The sequence below is a fragment of the Gigantopelta aegis genome, chromosome 1 (genome assembly GCF_016097555.1).
Source record: "Gigantopelta aegis isolate Gae_Host chromosome 1, Gae_host_genome, whole genome shotgun sequence".
Classification (NCBI taxonomy): domain Eukaryota; kingdom Metazoa; phylum Mollusca; class Gastropoda; order Neomphalida; family Peltospiridae; genus Gigantopelta; species Gigantopelta aegis.
Window position 1 is genome coordinate 6,332,268 of NC_054699.1, and position 20,560 is coordinate 6,352,827.

The following is a 20,560-nucleotide window of genomic DNA, read 5'->3' on the forward strand; positions in this document are numbered from 1 at the left end:
TTAGAAACTGAATAAGCTTTTTTGCGACCGACCATCTGTTTCCACCAACCAAGTGCTAATTTCACGTTATTATATTACCTTGATTTCCACTAGGTGTTTTATTTAGAAATCTCTCTCAGATACCTTAATGATACAGAGGTACGAATTCCACACATTTGAAGAAAAAAACCTACTACAAAAAAAACTAGAAAAAAAAAAAAAAAAAAGAAAAAAACAAGCAAGCAAACAAACAGAAGAAAAAACATCTGTTGTGACTGAATCACTTATTATTTTGCGTGCCAGTATCAAGAAGGCTCTTTACCAGTTTACCAAATATGAAGCATATTAACACATAATAATAATGTTTTACATAACTATAGTATAACAATTTTATTATTTCTTCTATTATTATTATTATTATCATTATCTTGCCAAAATCTTTCAAAACTAATGTTTTGTATTGTAAAATACTCTCTTTTTTTGACAAACAAATTATTGTTATTATTATAAGACAAAATGGTCAACTAAAAAGTTACTTTTTCAACCACTTTGTATTTAATGATGGATGAATGATTAAAAAATAGTTGATAGACAGTCATATGGATAGAATCACAGACTGGTCGCCCCCGTTGGTGGAAATGTCGATCCTTGTACTCTGCAAGTCCAATCATTATTTAAAACATTTAAAGGAACTGTTAAAAATATATATTGCTATTGTAACATGTTTTAACAGCTAAAATCACATATTAAATACATGGTCTGGTATATTAGGAGATAAAAGAAAGTGTGAGATCAGAAGGATATTTTGCACAATGAAGCTGACATTCCAAAGAAAAGAAATATATTTAATGTGCAATATTAGCCATTAAAACAAATATATTAATTGGAAACATCATACACTAGAATGAGACGCTGGACAATATTTTATTGGGAACAAACGTTCATGAATGTACTGTTCATCTTAACGGTAGATACAATTTAGTTAAAATACGTAGTCAACTGATCTCACCTTTATGCGGTGGAGGTGATATGCATTTCAAATCTGTGAAGTCTTCTTTAACACTGCTTTCTTTCTTATGTCGTCTAGAACAACAACAACAACAACAACATCAAAAATCCCTTCTCATAAACCATGGTGGAAAAAAGTTCCTGTGCATGGTAAAAAGTTGAATAAAATCATAATCGCAAGTTGTAAAATAATAACATTTTCAGGAGACATGTGCCCAACCATTATGTTGAAAACTTTATCCTCGATATTGCAATCGCACGTGTTGTTCATGTGCCGCACGTGCACAACTCGTAACCTGATTTGCTGATCACGTGGTACAGGTGCACATGTCCTTGATCATTTTGCAACGGAAAACGGTAGAGGACAAAACCACTGGTTAGAAAAACAACTTTGATTAATTCTAAACGGCGTTGACGTCATGCCACGCCTATCTGAATTTGAACGTCACCGCGCGGTCGGTATGCTCAAAACTGGAATGGCGCATAACGAGGTCGCAAGACGTTTTGGCGTGCATCGAAACACGATACAGAATTTGTGGCGACGTTACCAACAGCAGGGCAACACCAGAGACAGACCACGTTCAGGTCGCCCGCGTGTGACGTCACAAGCACAGGACAACCATATTCGGGTAACACATCTTCTGAATCGATTTCGGGCGGCAACTTTGACAGCCAGAACCATCCCTGGGTTGAGAGTAATCAGTGCCAGGACAGTTCGCAAACGTTTATTGGAGCACAACATCAGGCCGCGACGCCCAGCAATACGTCCTATTCTGCTACGACGTCACCGAAATGAGCGTCTAGCATGGAGTAGACAGCACTTACGATTCACCCGTCGCGACTGGTCAGGTGTGCTATTCACCGACGAGTCCAGAGTCCATTTGAACGGTCGTGACGGTCGAAATCGAGTCTACAGACGTGTTAACGAACGTTACGCTAACGCTTGCGTTGTGCAGCGTGCAGGTTTCGGCGGTGGGAGCGTCATGGTGTGGGGAGGCATCACATTACACGGGGGGACGCAGCTGGTGATTGTGGTTGGAAATCTGACTGCCGTACGCTACAGGGATGAGATCATAAGACCGCATGTGCTCCCGTTCCTTCAAGGTCAACGTGGCGCCGTCATGTTGCAGCAAGACAACGCTCGCCCTCACGTCGCACGTATAGTGACCGACTTCCTGGGACAGCAGAATGTCAACACACTGCCTTGGCCCGCTGTTTCGCCTGACCTGTCGCCCATTGAGCACCTATGGGACGAAATGGAGAGACGCCTACGTCTCCTGCCAAACCAGCCGTTGACCTTGAACCAACTGGGTCGTGACCTTGTTCAGGTCTGGAACAACATCCCACAAGGGTTTCTGAACTATCTGGTGTCATCAATGAGACGTCGTTGTCAGGCCTGTGCGTACGCACACGGTGGCCATACACGGTATTGACATTGTGAACTTACTTTCGACCCCACCCCTCTTCATGACCCCAGAGATTGGTAACGACAATGCCAGACGGTTTTTTCTCTCGATTTGGTATTGATCGTAAATAGCAAATAAATAATGTGTCAAATAATTGTGTTGATTTACTTACAGATAAGAAAATCACACCACTTTTAGTAATGCACAGGAACTTATTTCCACTAGTATATATATATATTTCAGAATTGACCACAATTATGTTTTCGTTCACGCGTAGCGGGTCATACACAAGTGTGCACATCGTTTTTTCGGTTCAAACTTGCATGAACCAAAAAATAATTGCGGTCAAGTCTTATAATTAAATTTATATACATATTTTAATAATACATTTATTTTGTTTAGCTTTACACACGCCTGTAGTATCGTTTGTGTAAACTTCATTGATACTAACTTATGCAAATGTTCATTCACTATTATTTGAATTAGGTGGGGGTTTTTTAATGACGTCTTTTTTTAAATTACGTATTTTTTTTCTAGCTGCTGCTATGTGCATTTTTACGGATCGTTTTGTTATATTGGAAGGAATTGTCCGATCCGTTTTTTTAGTTTATATTTGTTTAATGTGAATGAAGGGAACGTGTTTGACATTTATGATGTCGGAGGAACCGCTTAATTTTCGCCAACAGCTGTCGTAGAACAACCCTTACAAGTACATTACAGGCGTGAAGTTCCCTACATTTCTTTGGCCATGACCGAGCCTCATTTCATGATTAGCGAAGAGTTGTGTTTTGTTTGTTTGTTTGTCGTTTGATACCAAAGTTCCATATGACCAGTTCTATCACACCCTCTGGTGCAGCTTGCACCTTATTATTATTAGATATTTGGCAGTGTTTCCAAATTTTGGTTTGGCGATGGTGTCTTAAACTTTTTTCCTCTCAGAATAGCTTCATCAATTGTACAGATGCCCCTTGAACTTAGTACCATGAAGTACTGACCTCTGTTCATCATCAGTTAGTTGCATGTTGATCTGGTTGAGACTTACGTCTGTACCGATAATTATTGGGATCAGTGTGGGTGATCTTCTCAGGATAAGACCTAAGTCTGTGTCTGCTGCAGAAATTCACTTCTAATCTGCCTTATACTATGTTGTCAGTGATCAGAAGCATTTACTGCATGCTTTGATTCACTATTAGATGGTTACATAGTTGTAAAATGTATCTTTTAACACACTAATATTTATGAAAGATGACATTAGATATTTCCACTAACCAGGCTACAGATTTTCAAAGTTATCTGAGTGCTACGATATCGAAAACTATTGCAGGATGTGACAATGGCACATGCGAAAGCCTACTCCTATCGATGGCATCAATTAGATATACAAATGATCATCTGATCTGATCTGGCATACAAATTATTTACTAATGTAAAACGCTAATAACAGTCATAGACACAAAAAAATATGTACTAAAATACCATCCTACCACAGGTGTCAGTACACAAGAAGAAGCAGGCATAATCATGACTCCTCATACACGTGAAGTAATCGAGCCAAGCAATGAAATGGATTTCTACATCAAAGACACAGACTGCTGGGTTTGTATCACCATTAGGTTACACAAATAATTATATGTAAATCACAACCAGATCAACCTGCAAACATTGTATATTGAACTGTATCCAGAGAGAGACACGGATTACCGGATGTTCTTGATGTAACTGGATATGACACAACAGGACAATTGGTGATAGTGGAATAAACAGAATTCAATGTATTCACAAAAGCTCCACAGATAAGTAACACTGAAGTCAGCTTGGAATCGATGATGAACCATACAAAGAGAGAGGTCAGTGATAAATGTGAAGATTCACTGCATGGGACCAAGCACAAGGGGTCATTTCTACAACTGATACAGCTACTCTAAGATGAAAGAAGTTCAAGAAACCATCACCAAAACCAGTGTGGAAGCACTGCCACCTACCTCTGGGGTATGAAAACAACATACCCAAAGAGCATATCTCCATGCACAGTTCTGAGCTCAGGAGTCCATGCTACGTCTGGACATTCTTGATCCATGTAAACTTGATTGGGTCAAAGGGGATGGTATATGTGTGACTGCTGTTTGAGGTGCAAGCTGCACCAGAAGCTGTGGTAGAACTGATCAGATGCAATTGTGGTGTCAGTAAGTGTTCAGATAGATGTACTGTAATTTAGTGTTAGCGACACAACCTTCAATGTACAGAGCGTTGCAAGCGTGAAACTGATTAGGACTGCTGCAATATGCATACTATTACAGATGAAGTAGACGCCTAATATGCCATTATGAATTACAATTTACAGTTGGTATGTTCCTTTATTTCATTACTTTGTCATTAGTATTGTAATATTATAATTATTTGACCTAAAAATGTACTAATGAACAGAAACGTTGCATTTGTATGTAGACTAGGAGAAAAAGTATTTGCCAAATAAATACATTGGTGGCCATTTTGAATTTCGATATTGCTGCCATTTTGAAGTTTAATATATTTGGCTTAATTGGATGACTATGAATCTAAATAATTAGATTCCATTGAGCACCGAAATATACATCTAGACAACAAAATTGTGCTTCTCCGTAAACCACGAGTTGAGATATAAAACAAATGTACTACAATGGCAGCCATATTGAATTACAAGATTGTTTTCATAATTCAATGACAATATAAATGAAACCATCCAATGCATTGAATACAGAAATGTATATGGACAAAAAAAATATGCTTCCACGTTAACCAGGAGTTGAGATATTTGAAAAAAATATATTAAAGTGGTAGCCATTTTGAATTTCAAGATGGCTGCCAAGATCAAACAACAATTTTCCTTTTTACAAAATAATCATCTGAGTTCATAGATGTAATATTTGTGTCTGTGTTTAATGGGAGTAAAGATAGAGAAACAAATATAATGGAATGACGTCCATTTTGAATTTCAAGATGGTTGCCATGTGAAATGAATAATAATAAAAAAAATAGTTTAATTCACTGACATAATATGTTTAAATAGACACAAAAAATATGTTTTTATGTTAAATGGGAGTGGACATATATATAAAGAAATTATATGAAAATGATGGCCATTTTGATTTTCAAGATGGCTGACATAATAGTGGTCAGATAAAATGCTACCAATGGAGTTCTAGTTCAGGTAGGTCATAGGAGCATATGACCAAAATGTTATTAACTTGAGCAAAATAACCTTCAAAAAATGAACATAGCTCCCTAGACTAGAACAGCAAAAAACATGAAAAACAAACTTTAAAACAGTTGGACACATTTACCAAATAGACCAAAAAATAAACCTCGAATGTTACAAATGGCTGTTTATAAAACGTGATAAATGACATTTTATAAAACATAAATGAGAAGGCTGACCAAAGAAAATGGACCAATATAAAGAGAAGTAATCCAAAAATGTTTGAAAGATTTTATAAACCACATTTTACAGAAATGTACACAGTGATGACCTTCTGACCTCTGCTGAACGAATTAAAACATTTACATTGTAGTACATTTTACGAACAGATAGTACAGACCGGTAACGTTAATATAAGGGGTCATTTGTTATTATATCTTGTATATTGACTGAACAACAGGCATTTTAGTTACCCCTAACCTTAATTCTCCCATGGTGCAGATTTTAACACTAATTAAAAACATCAACATTTGAAAAGAAATCGGAATAGATTTGGCAGCTAAGAATCCCCATTTCATAAACTGCATTTATCAGGGTAGTTATTAATATCCTCAGACCTTTTGGACATTTTCGGTAAAATAAACACCCCTGCAGCTCTTGGACTAGGAGGCAATGCACCGTAATTAGCTAAAACAAAACAAATTGAAATAATTACGACATTCCATCGCCGTTTGCATACCTCTTCCAAAATACCACTGCGATGATCACCACAACAATCACAGCTATAGCAGCTGCTGCTCCACCTGCAGCGACTCCTACTGTGTTATCACCCGCAACAACTACAACACACACATTTGTTTTAACTGAAGATATGTTTGTAAACAAAACACCACTCCCACCTAACATACAAACAAAGAAACAACACACATTATCAACAAAAAACAAAAACATCCTGCAAACTGCAACTAAATCTCATTCCACCATCTACCTGAAAATTTACAAAAAACAGCAACACAATATCCCTCCTCCAACATCCCCCCAACCCCCTACGACCCCCCTACACCCCCTACAACCCCCCAAACCCCCCGCCCCAAAACCCCCAACAACAACAAAAACAACAACAACATACAAACAAACAACGAACATTAGCAAAACAAAATTACATCTTAAAAAAGACACAATGCTATATAACATATACTTGGTAATAGTTTTTTTTTAAATCAGCATTGAGAATTGTATACCAACAGTATATAAGGTACGGCAATACATACATTTCTCTACACATCCTGTGTCGGGGTTGGCATACCCGGCAATGCACCCATTAACACATGTACCATTAAAACGATCACAGTTTGACTCCTTGCAATTACTACAGGTTTGCTCGCAGTTTTTTCCATGTGTTCCGTTGCTGCATTCTGTGCAAAGCATAATTTCGATAGAAAAACAAAGATGAAAAGAAATATCTTAACACGATATACAGTCAATGACAACAAATATACTCAAACGTGCAACAAGATCACGTTGACGAATGATGGCGTAATAATTTAAATTAGGTACATAACAAACTGTGAAAAACAACAGGTTAAGGTGTAAACATTGTACATGTTTCATCAATATATATTTAACGTTATACTTATCTTACCACAGACTATGTTTTCCCTTCAGAGATATGTTCAATGGATAATACATTTAATTCAACATTATTTATGTTATTACGACTCTAGACAAACATATACATGGTTGAAAGACATACTTCCAGGACAATGATTTCCTTTTTTAAACATAATATTTGTTTTACCTAATGCATATTATTAATAATAATCTACAAAACTAAAACAGAGGGGTGGATTATAGAGGGGAGGAAGAGAGACGGAGAGATAAACGGGGGAATTACGTAGGTATGTACCAGAAATCTAGAAACAGTTGAATTTTAATTTTAAAAAGTTAAACACACCTATCTTGCATGTATCTCCTTTCCATCCAGCACCGCACCCATCATGACAATATCCTGTCACTTTGTTACATGCTGTGTTGCCATTTAAACAGTGACCACAACTGTTATTGCATTTAGCACCATAATAACCATCTTCGCATGCTGTAAAATATATTTCAATATATTTGTATTAGAATATGTGTCTTGCACATCTCTGTTATGTGTTGCTCACTCATTTGTTTTCGTAATATCAACAATGTATAACATCCTATATGTTACCCATGATATCCATTTCTTAACCTTTTTGTGTATTAACGTGTAATAAACATATGAAAATTTAATGACAGGGCTTCTATGCAAATCTAATAGATCAGTACGTAAACAGGACCAGTTTACAAAGGGAAGAACGTGTATTATGTAATTAACGAGCCAGTCATTATTTTAAAAGAAAGGTTCAAGCACATTCAATATGATTTGATCAAATCACAATAAAAGGCAATTATTGACAGGTGAAATTATGTGGCTGTTTGTTTATCAATAGTGGCTATAATCCGTAGTGCACCTTCAAACGGCATTGAGAGGAAACTTGTAGATGATCTTCCCAACTATCACAGGTAATTACCGTTGCTGGAGAACACGAAACTCGTAGAAAAGTCACCATTGATGCAAACAACAAAGCTCCCAGCCAAGTGCCTGTAGATTTGAGCTGTTACTGTCCATAGTTAATTCACAAATTGCCGATATGTCGAAACAGCTGGTCGAATACATTACATTTATGCGTATCAATCAGGGATTAACGTAGCATTTGGTGTGTTATTTTAAGAGAGCTATAGGATGGATCTAATTTGCTCCTCCTGTTTGCTAATATCTAAAATATCAATCTCATGTCGTTAATTCGTATTTGTCGAGGCTCGTCTGATATTTTACATATTATCAAACACTTGGTATGAATCATATATTTAAAAGACGCCCGCGGCATATTTGTTTACCCATTAGATACACATCGACTATATTGCCTCATAATTTGTGTTATAGAGTTCACCAGAATAAACGTTAATTTTACCTTAATGCCTGTTCAGTGTCTATTCCTGTGCATATATCGCGTGTGCACCCCCCACCCCCACCCACCCACCCCCCACAAAAACCAAAAACAAACAAAAACAAAAACAAACAAAAAACAACCAAAACAAAAAACAAACAAAACAACGACAACCCCCCCCCCCCCCCATAAAAAACCCCAAACAACAAAACAACAAAAACAACAACAAAATCACCCAGAAACACCCCCCCCCCCCGCCCAAAAAAGAAAAAAAAGAAGAAAAGAATAATAAAAAAAAAAGAAAAAAAAAGAAAAAAGAAAAAAAGAGAAAAGATTTCCTCATGGCTCCAGGGTAGTATACGACCAAGCCGGTGAACACATTCACCACCTAACACTAGTATTTGAATATCGTTGTTATTTTAACAGTATTTGATTTCCATGCATGACTAAATAAACTTACATATAAATATAATGTTGACTTAAACAAACCTCTTTTACACGTGTCGTCTCTCCATCCAGCACTGCACCCACCAGGACAACTCCCAGTCACGTTATGACATGTGCTGCCATTTACACAGTTACCACATGTCTCACTGCAGTTGGTTCCATAATAGCCTTGGTCACACACTGTAAAATACATTCCGACTGTTACAGCATTACGCACACATTCATGTTTTTAGGATGTTATGTCACCAGAAAGTGACCCCAAGCTGACACAAAAACAATAACCAACAACAAACAAACACACCAAGCTATTAAATGTAAATGTGAGTAAAGGTGAGTTTCTAGTAAAGGATGATTCCAATAATTAAAATATATTTGTTTTAACTTCTATAAAGAGGGATATATATACAGATGTACAAATGTTAAGCACCACCTTGATCAATGGTGAATAATAATTTTAAAAATGACATACGTTTTGTATTTATGTTACCTGGCGGTATTACGCGTGTCAAAAGCATGTGCATACCAGAATACATTTCAGGTCATACCTGTGCCACGAACAGACAAACATAGTGTGTTACATATGCGAAAGTGCAGTTTGAGGTTTATACCATTACATACCGATTTAGGCGATATGGACTGTTTGTTTTGTATGTGAGAGCCATGGCAAGTATGGCGTGTCTGTGTCTGTGAAAAAAGGGTGGTGCTTAGCTTTTGCGTTTCATGACTTGTGTTGTGTGTTTTGTGACGTTTGTGCATGGCAGAGCACAGTTAAAACGCTTCTATTTGTATAGAAGTTACGTTGTTCAAGTGGACAGGACACAGTGATTGAGGTTAGGTAACACTAGGTTATCGTACAGCCCAAGTTTACCCCTGGGCTACGTAACACGCGAAAACCTAAACATTGGCTGCTTTTCGCATGCTTGGATTATAGACATGTAACAAAAAACACGGGTTGCATGGGTAAACTGATGATCGACATCGGCCGGAATGTAAATTCGCCTGAGATATGATGGTTAGTAGCATCGATCGTTCTCCAAGGACTAGTTCCCCCCTCCTATACCAATGATTAACGACTGGTACAACAAAGGTCACAGTATATACTATACTGACACACAATGAAAACGCAAAACAGATATTTTTCAATATTTTGTTGTGATTAATGAAAATATATATTTATTGGACTTAAAATAACAATTTATGAGAGAAAGCCATTGATTGGTACTTTTGTCTGGGTTTTAATCCTGGTTTTGTTCTCGTTACACATACAATAGCAGAAACACACAAAATGGTGTGAAATGCGTTCACTACATGCTCAATCATGCTGCATGCAATGCATGTGAAATGCCAGTATGTGGCCACATAAAAGTCACGTAACGGTGTCATATTCCTCGTCACATTAAGAATGCCACGACTCAGAGAAGAACAAAGGGAGCGAGCGTTGGGCATGGTTCAAGGGGGGACTTCGCAAAGCCAAGTTGCTAAGACATTCAGAGTTCATCCATCAACTATTGGATTACTTGTTGAACGTCATCAACAGACCGGAAGTGTCCGTGATCGACCTCGACCTGGTCAACGTCCCGTTACGACCCCACGCCAAGATCGGCAGAGTTGACGACACCACCTCCGTGACCGGTTCAGAACTGCGACGATGACAGCAAGCAACACGATAGGACGTCATGGAAGGCCTATCCATCCGATGACGGTCATCCGTCGACTCAGAACGGCTGGACTCAGATGCAGACGCCCGTACAACGGTAACATCATGACACCGCGACATCGTGCTGCGAGACTACAGTTTGCTCTCCAGAATGGTAATCATCCACCAGCCTTTTACCGGAGCATTGTTTTCTCAGATGAGTCCCGTTTCTCTGTCTCCGTTGCCGATGGAAGAGCACGTGTGTACAGGAGACTCCATGAACGGTACGCTGACGGATGTGTGAGGGAACGTGATCGGTTTGGCGGCGGTTGTCTGATGGTATGGTTGGGGGGGGGGGGGGGGGGGGGGGCAATAAACTGTGATTTCAGGAGTGATCTCATCATTGTCCACGATGCCCTTACAGCCCAGCGTTGTGTTGACGTTATTCTAAGACCAGTTATCTAGCCACCTTTGCGCCGTCGCCGAAGACCAGGAGGTCCCCTTCTGTTTCAACAAGATAATGCCCGTCCACATACTGCAAGAATTACCCAGGCATTCCTGCAACAAGCCGGTATCACTGTTATGAACTGGCCCGAACTTTTTGATTACGAATAGAACGCGATTACTGATGACAACTGGCCATGTTTTCATGTGAATGTATCTCATGAATACCAGTCATTAATGTCATATTACATTATCCATCAATTCATTAATAGTTTGTCGTTATTTGCAATGAAAAGCTATTTTTGCGTTTTCATTGTGTTTCAGTATATATACTACACAATATATCTAGCTGTTTTTTGGTATTGGTAGTCTGCGGCAGCGAGTTTCCCTTCTTTATCTCTCTACCAAGTATAGAAATAAAACAAAACATATGCTGATGTAAGCAAATTTCAATAAATAATACCGTTTTAGTAGGAACGATCAGTGATAAAATTAAAACACTACAAAATATTATAATTATTAAGTTAAATATTTCCCATAAAGGTTTTTGGTAATTGTTTTAGCCATGTTTCTGTGAAAGTGTTTTTTTGGTTGTTGTTTTTTGCACAGGCCCGTGGGAACAATCTTTATAGGTGATGGGTGATGGTGCGAGGGGGACACACACACACACACACACACACACACACACACACACACACACACACAGAGAGGTCGTCACATCACAGCTAAGAAAGTTTAATTAACCAACTGCAAGGACAGGCATCAACAGCTCTGATTATTGACAGGAGTAGAAGAATGGACATCTCGTAATTTTCCGTGACAATATTTGCATCAGCCGAGATAAAAATATGATAATTCATACACTTTTTGATCGCGACCGGCCAGTCATATCGACACAATCAAAGTTTCGACTGAAACAATATCGACTGTGTGTGTGTCTGTGTATGTGTGTGTGTGTGTGTGGGGGGGGGGGGGGGGGGGGGGGGTCTTATGGCCTAAGCAGAATAAAGATGATATCTTAAGACAGTAAGCAGCTATTTCAGTTCTCCTGGAATCAAAAATAATACAAAACACCCAAATGAAATGATCCGTTTTATTTCACAACTTTACCGCCTTTCAGAGTTGAACAATACAACATTACTTTACTGATCATAATTAGTTCTGCCTCAAAAAGATATATTATTGTGCAGTGATCAGAAATGCATACTCACATATATACTCTGTTAAAAAGGAAACGCATAGGCGAAATATTCATGGAATTATCTCTTTAACAGAAAGTGTCATAATTTCGTTATTTATGATCGTATCAAAGTCAAATGTGACATGCGTATGCGACAATGTTCTCGCTATGGACTGACAGCAAACGGCGTCGCAAGAGGTCGCTGAAATCAGTACCGTGTGTGGCCACCAGCAGCAGCAATCACTGCGCGACATCTCCTTGGCATAGACTGAATGAGTCTCTGAATCCGGGCACGTGGAATCCTAGCCCATTCTTCCTGCAGTGCATGTGACAGTTGCGGAGCGTCTACCTTGGCCCTCTAGGTCCCCAGATTTAATCCCCATCAAATGCATATGGGACCACTTGGATCGACAGCTGCGACTACGTCAACACCAACCTCAGACGCTACATGCGCTTGTCCAGGCATTGTACGAGACGTGGGCTGCAATACCCCAACGCGTTATGCAGACTTTGGCAATGTCCATGGGCCATATCTGATACTGATTTGAACTGATCGTGACATTGTACGCCACCACTTATGACATTATTTGTTTATTCATGTCATTGCTAATGTGAATGTGGATGTCATTGCCAAATGGAAGATCAAAAACGTAACATACCTAATTCAAACTTGCGTTTCCTTTTTTGAGTAGTATATATATGTTAGAGAAAAACGAAGCACAGTACATATTGTAGTTTAACGTAGACAGAAGTTAAAAGCAAATTATTGTATCATGGAATGGAACTGTTGGCATGTCTCTCTTTGACAAAACAGTTAACGTGTTGCTTTCCAAGTATTATTCCTCTGGGATCATGACACAACTTTTGTATTGTAGCCCGGTTTGTGGGCTTGATAACTGCGTGGGAGGCAGTCAAATGTATGGCCTTCAGCACCGAGCGTGAACGTAAGTGAATAAATGAGTGCACGTAATAGTAGCGGAGTTATCACAAATATGGGTTAACTGTGGGCTGCTTGATCCACTTTATGTTCCAATAAATAATTCGGCTGTTACCCTCTAGATCAATTAATTTTTTTAACCTTCGATGAGCGTTTACAACACCATCGTTGTACTCCTGTACACTTGCCAGTTATGACGCTAGCTGAGTCATTGCGACTACAAGCACTTCCAAAGTAATGTTTGCATAACTCGCCAGAGAAAAAATGGCTCCACCCACTCGCTGTCCTACAATGACGTCACTATCTAGGTCGTTGCACCCAGCCACCAGTACTACGATTCCCGGTTGTATTTGTTGCACTGCCCCGTCCAGTCAAGAAATAATAGAAGACAAAGTGCATCCACTCTATCAGCAATAATGCATGCAAAACTCGCGCTCAGATTCTGTTGAACGTCTATTGGCAAAATCTTCTAATCTGTTCACAACAGAGTGACCAAGAATTAATACGTTAATCGTCATTCGTCTGCGGACAAAGGAATCTTGACATTAGGTACTGACAATACGGAAATGCACAATGCAGCTGAATACAATGCGCAATGCAGCTGAATACAATGCAAAATAACAGAAATTAATAACTTTAAACTTGTCACCGAACCCTTGGTGTTTCTACTAATAAAAGAACCTGTTAAAAGAAAAATGTTCAACTTTTTTTTCCCCAACTAATATTTCTTGCGACTTGTGTTTGGCGAAATAGCATACTGCGTACAGATGTATCTCCAATTTCATTGGCCAAGCAGACCGGTGCTTATAGAAATTTAGGAATGGTACCAATTAATAGCTATTTAACGTTTGCAAGTATAAACCGAATGTTGATCAATACACAAATACACTTTTAATAAATGTGTATATATATAAATATGTGTATATTGATAGGTATAGGTATAGGTATAGGTATAGATATAAGTATATGCATATGTGTGTGTGTGTGTGTGTATGTATATATATATATACACAAGTATGTATGTATGAATGTATGTATGTATGTATGTATGTATGTATGTATGTATATATATATATATATATATATATATATATATATATATATATATATATATATATATATAACGGTATTTTAACAACAGCGATATGATGCAGCACATAACCGATCTTCACACCTTCAGGAATACTAGTACCCATTCAGTCCCGGCATCTCGACTGTGTATCAATTAATAAAGTACGACTCTGGCATGCATCTAATTGCCTCAGGGCAGGCTACGCTTGACATTTGTAGATTCACTTACTTTGACAATACACCGCATGAAGTAGGAATTAAATAATTAAATGGCAAACGAAAACAAACTTGTTGAGAGCGGTTAATTTAATACATTCCATTTGCATTATTTCTCAAAGAGACGACTTGTCAAAAGTTGATTTATGGTCAACTTTGAAGCACACATCTGTTGATTAGCAGTACAGACGGTAAAACAAGAAACAGCAACAAATGTTTTAAAGACTATATAATATGTGGCAACCTGTACCTGTACTCAGCGGCCACACGGTCTTAATCGGTCACTTTTATCTACTCCCTTGTGTACGGGTTCTGTCCCGCTGAAGACAGGTTTGACTGGTGTGTATACACACACATATATATATACAGGTGGGGACTGCGGTGGTGGTGTGTGTGCCATGTCCTTTAACACATATATTATACTGCTTTATATATATATATATATATATATATATATATATATATATATATATATATATATATATATATATATATATATATATATATATATATATATATATACATACATAAATACATACATACATACATACATATTTTTGCTTTTGTGTCAGAACTTTAATAAATATAATACAGGATTCACATATTCAACAGAATTAACAATTACTTGCCAAACTAAGTGAGGTAACTCTTCACGATCGTTACAACAGAAAATTTGATATAACGGCAAGATCTGTATAAACCAACACTGTACTATTATTTTGTATATAATGCAGTGTACTAAATAGCTATTATTGTGATGGGAACTATGTAGAGTACTTACATTCACAAGCTACACCAGTCCGCCCGACTGGACATCCAGATTTACACAATCCTGTCCTCTTGTCACAAATCTCGTTCTGATTTCCACAGTTACACGTTTTATCACAGTTGTCACCATACCAGTAATCTGTACACACTGTGTTGAAGGGCAAAAAGTTAAATAAAAATAGAGTATACATTTTGGAAACCAGAACTCTGTTTATTAAAGTTATATTACCGGTAGAGCTAAAATTCTTTATAATTTGAATATGAAACAATTACACCATTTTATTAATGGCTGTGTAACTTAAAATCACTCACGGAATCGAAGTCGCTGTTATAGGTAACACTAAATCAACGGACACTTGGTATTAAGAAATGCAATGGTTACTTGATTCTATGATATTTGTTTTACTCTATATTTTATAATTGTGATGATGATGATTGTGGTGTTGGTAGTAATGGTGGTGATACGCACGCACGGAAGCACGCACACACGGACACACATCATTGACTCTGCTTGGACTCACATGTTATTCCTTTGTATTTTATGTTTTTGATTATACGACGTGTGCTGACAATGACCACATTATTTACTACTTTCTTTTTATTGCCATAATGTGCCACAGTATAGTGGTGTAATAACTAACTCGACCGAAATTGTGGTGAAATACTATTACATGTTGAAAGTTCACTTGTGTGACCTATTTTGGCGGAGGCAAATATATATTGGGGGCTGACTAAGATCGGAATGAAAACAAAGTCCTTAGGGGGTTCGGGAGTATGCTACCCCGTACAATGTTGAAAACTAGATGTCCTGAAATGCAATTTCCTGCATTGTACACGTACAATTCATCTCTGCCTTAAGATTTACTACCAATAATGTTTTTGATTCAGCCCAGTCCCCCCCCCCCCCCTCCGTGCTCCCCCATGCCTCAACGTCACCGATTTTGTTTTTCAAAGCTAGCCTGAGGTTTCCGACTAAATACAGTTATCTCGTGTGAATTAGCATGTTATATTACTGCAGTAGTTTTCCGTTGGACAGTATATACTCTATAATGGGTTAGAGTAGATAATCGACAAATGTGTAAAAAAGTGGACATGGTAGGTTATTCAATTGGACCCTTCATATATGTATGTGTCGATATTAACGGAATTTAAGTTATTAAAGTTACATTTAATTAAACAAGTGACGTTTTGTTTTCTGCTTTGTATATAGTTACATATATACGGTTTAGTTATTTATTTAAGCATGCAGAGATTGGCTTCCTTTTGAAACTTGAGAAGAAATGGTTAGTCGACCCTGTAAAGTTTGAAAGAAAAATTGTTTAAATAATACGTATAGTATCATATTTTCATTGTTAGGTAAATACCAGTGTGTTTGGAGAGTTTCTCTGCTTTTAGTATTGAAGTATTTGTTTCCATCATTTAGATATTATTTAATTTATTGGTCGTTACATACTTTTTCGAAGCCTTGCGGACAAACCGCAATTACGCTGTGTGCGGCGGCGAGCATTGTTGCGTGACAACTAAAATGTTCAAATTAACTACGGTTGTGTCCGCATGATTTATGGATTTTAACAGGCCTTTGATACTATAATTCAGTCAATAAATACGTTTGCCGGCCTACGGTCACAACATATTATTTTATATTATTAATCATAATATCATATTTCAACGAGAGAAAGTCAATGTTGAATTAAAATGTATAAAGATATAAAATTAAAATAATAATAATAAAATGAATAATATAAAATGAAATAAAATGAAATAAAATTATATTAAATTAAAAACAAATAATAAAGAAATATCTGGATCAATTACTTTTAATTGAGTTTAAAGTTTTGCCTCATTCAGGCAAGCAAAAGGCTTCAAAAATACTATTGACTACAGAGGTGCTCCCACCAGCCAAGCCGAAAGCGAAGAAGCAAGCACGTGTTATACAGTCAATATCAGCTCCTTCATCATCTGCCTCCATAACAGAGTCCATCAGCAGCTCCATTATCATTGTCTGGTCCCCGAGCAGAATCATGCAGTCCATCAGTTGAACTTTCAACTGATGGACATGTTAACCATATTGGTAATGTAATTTGGAGTAGCTTTCAGTCTTCTGCACCTCGACTACAGTGTGCCCCTGATGATATAGCACTACATGTACCACAAAATGTCAAAGAAAACTTATTTAGATGTGAATTTGTTGATTTAGTTCATCTGTTGAACACAATATCAGGGTCTCCAGACACAAACCATAAGTTGGTATTGTCACAGGGGGATCTGATAATGCAACCGATTCATACAATAGTACATATGGCTGTCTTTTTGCTCTGTTTAAATTTCACGATTTCAAAAACATTTGAAATACATGGACACTGTCCATCTGGGTGCCAAGCATTGCAGTGAAACAGGTTGGAAAACCTATGATGAGCCATATCGATTGAGAAAAGCCCTGGATACGGCAAGCTCTTGGGGAGCTACTGACTCCGAGCTTTGGTTTGTGTACATGCATTCAACTACTGCTCAACTGACACTTGGGTGTTATGGGGACATGGTGGGGCCAACTGCCAAAAGTGTTATGGATTTAACTATGATGGTTTGTTATGATGGTTTGTGTTATTAATTCAACATGTTCTTGTCAACACACGTGCATTCTTTGCAATTTAGGCCATCCTATTAAGTCATGTGAAAGGCAAAATGCAAACATATTCCGTAATCCAAACACAAACTTCCGCAAGTTTTGGAATAGAACATTCAACTTCAGACCCCGTAATTTCCAGAACTCTGTCCGACTAGGAAATGTCGCACAATATATGTGCCAAGGGGAAAACACCACTTTTGGTGGACAAGCTGGAGCATTTAGTCGATGATTAATAAATGAGTGTGTTCTAGAGGTGTCGTTAAAGAAAAAAAAAATCATTTCCAATATCAGCATTATAGCATTTGTCTTTAGGAATGTTAAACAATCTTCAAGGCAATCATAGATCGACATATGTAATTTGTTTATCCAGTATCTATTCTGGTATGATAATCTCATCAAACACTGTGAAGTACGTTTCGATGTAAAATTTCGTTTTGAATTATGCATAAAATTGGCACCTACAGGAGTTTGTAATATCTGAAAAACCATTGTTGTATGAATTGATCACAGGATGTTGTTTTAATTCTTGTTTTTATGATTTGATAATGATATAATGATTAGTATAGTTCAACCCCATTTCCATGTGATTAAAATGGTGCAAATCTTCAATGCAGAAGATGGCAGATTTGTTTTTCCCTGACGAATCGCGATTCAACGTTAGTTTTGCGGATGGATTTCAACGTGTCTATTGTCATCATGGAGAATGATAAGAGCAAGCCTGTGTGATGGAACGATATCGTTTTGGAGGTGGAAGTGTGATGGTATGGGGGTGCAATCAATAGAGATTTTTGGTCACAACTGACAGTGGTTCAACAAAACCTTAATGCTGCACGCTACATCAACACTATTCTAAGCCCTTTGTGTTTGTCCTTATTGCAACAACATGGTGGAATCGGACAACTTCTTTCAATAGGATAATGCCAGACCCCATACTACCAGACTCACCCAGGCATTTCTTCATAATAATAACACGCTGGTGGTGACTTGATACTGACAACAAAGCATTGCCTTAACACCAGCTAGAGGCAACTCTTTATGTCATGACAGATTTCGTTTATTACCACTTGTCAACACGCCATAATCGAGAGGATTTGTACCAGATGAATTACCACTCATGGAAGTTGTTTCGCCAGACATTCGACAGCAGGTAATTGAAGACAAAGACATAAACTTGGCAACTCTTTTAATTCAAAATCAAGATTATGGGAGTTATAGAGTCATCAAAACGGCTGATGAAGAAATATTTATTAGAAGGAATGATCCACGTTTAAATGCAAACTTATATGTGAAAGATTTCATCAAGGCTTTTACTATATACAAGAATGTGACAAGTGGCGTTTTTTTCACAAAATGGCTGAGCTAGATACTTATCTCAATGACGTTTTGTGTAGGGCAGGGATATGACCAGGGGTTGGCGTTTATGAATATTACAAAGCCTATGTTCAACAAGCAGCTCAAGTTCTGCTTCAAGGCTACAAATTTGACTGGAATAAACGAAATACACTGTTGTGTCAAAACAATTTCACTGGTCAAACAATCCGTTCATGCAGCCATCCATTGTGACAGTTATTCACATACAGCTAATTTCTGTCCAACCCCAAGGAAATTGCCAGATTTTCCCTAAAGACAACTTCATGTATGCTAGAGGAATGGAAGGAATTAACAGACAAAATGGACGTAAAGAGATATGAAATAATTTTAATGACACAAATATGCTGGCATCGCAATTTTATATCTCTCCATATATGTGCCTTGTGCAAAAAGGAGGGTCATGCAAAACTTGAATGTAGCATAAGAACGATTTCATACACCCGAGAAAATGCCTATTCTAACATACAGGTAGCTCTAGAAAAAAACAAAGGGGCAAGTCCTACAGTGCAGAGAAACCTTTCTGGAGACAAACCGTGATTGGCAAACGCTACTACACCAAATAGCATCAATCAGTGGAGTAGAGAACTTTCTTATCATCCAGATAAACAATTTATATTAAATCTTCTCAATGGTTTAAAACATGGTTTTGACACCGAAATTGTAAATCCACGACTTAAACTGTCCGACTTGCAGTAGTAGTTTCTAAACGATAAAACTAATATTTTCAATACCGCTTTTGACTGAAACATATTACACAAATATAACTTGAGAGGGGTTGCGTGATTAAAAAAAAAATGTCCAGGTTACTACGTTTTGATAGCGTGGCTATTTGGTTCGGTTCGATAATGGTGTAACAGGCTCGCTGAAGCTCGTCTGTTACACCGTTATCTAAACTCCACAAAATAACCACGATATCAAAATATATATGTCAAATGTGGATATAACACGTTATTCCCATGGACCCTTTGTACTTCATACATACACACATACACACACACGGCATTGTTATTAATAATAATACATAACATATGATAATTGATATAATAGATAGCTAATAAAAATTCTATTCCTATCAATATAATAGCATATGTCCAAATATCTCTCATTTTACACTAAAACCCAGAGACAGGAAATGAGTGTCGACAACTGTGCTTCATTACTTTGCGATTTCGTTTTATTTTCTTATAACTGAAATGTAGCTGATCTTGATAAACAAAAACAAACACAGAAGTCCAGAACAGTGAGTTAGTTTTAGTTGTAAGTGAGAGAAAAGAGAGTGTAGTGGTCTTACGCATACCCATTGAGTCATTAAAACTCGCTCTGG

The 20,560-nt window shown here is 37.5% G+C and overlaps 1 protein-coding gene across 3 annotated transcripts in view; it reads right to left on the reverse strand.

Annotated features, from left to right (window-relative positions):
* Window positions 1-934: 934 nt before the first annotated feature.
* The window catches only part of LOC121369886 (multiple epidermal growth factor-like domains protein 10), a 45,320-nt gene continuing 25,694 nt past the window's right edge, over window positions 935-20,560 (reverse strand). For all 3 annotated transcript variants that reach the window (XM_041494980.1, XM_041494967.1, XM_041494974.1), the window contains 6 exons: window positions 15,253-15,387; window positions 9,030-9,167; window positions 7,523-7,663; window positions 6,840-6,983; window positions 6,308-6,407; window positions 935-1,062 (listed from right to left, as the gene is read on the reverse strand). In XM_041494980.1, coding sequence (XP_041350914.1) covers window positions 975-1,062; window positions 6,308-6,407; window positions 6,840-6,983; window positions 7,523-7,663; window positions 9,030-9,167; window positions 15,253-15,387 — 746 coding nt within the window. In that variant the 3' untranslated portion in view covers window positions 935-974. The remainder of the gene's footprint in view (window positions 1,063-6,307; window positions 6,408-6,839; window positions 6,984-7,522; window positions 7,664-9,029; window positions 9,168-15,252; window positions 15,388-20,560) is intronic.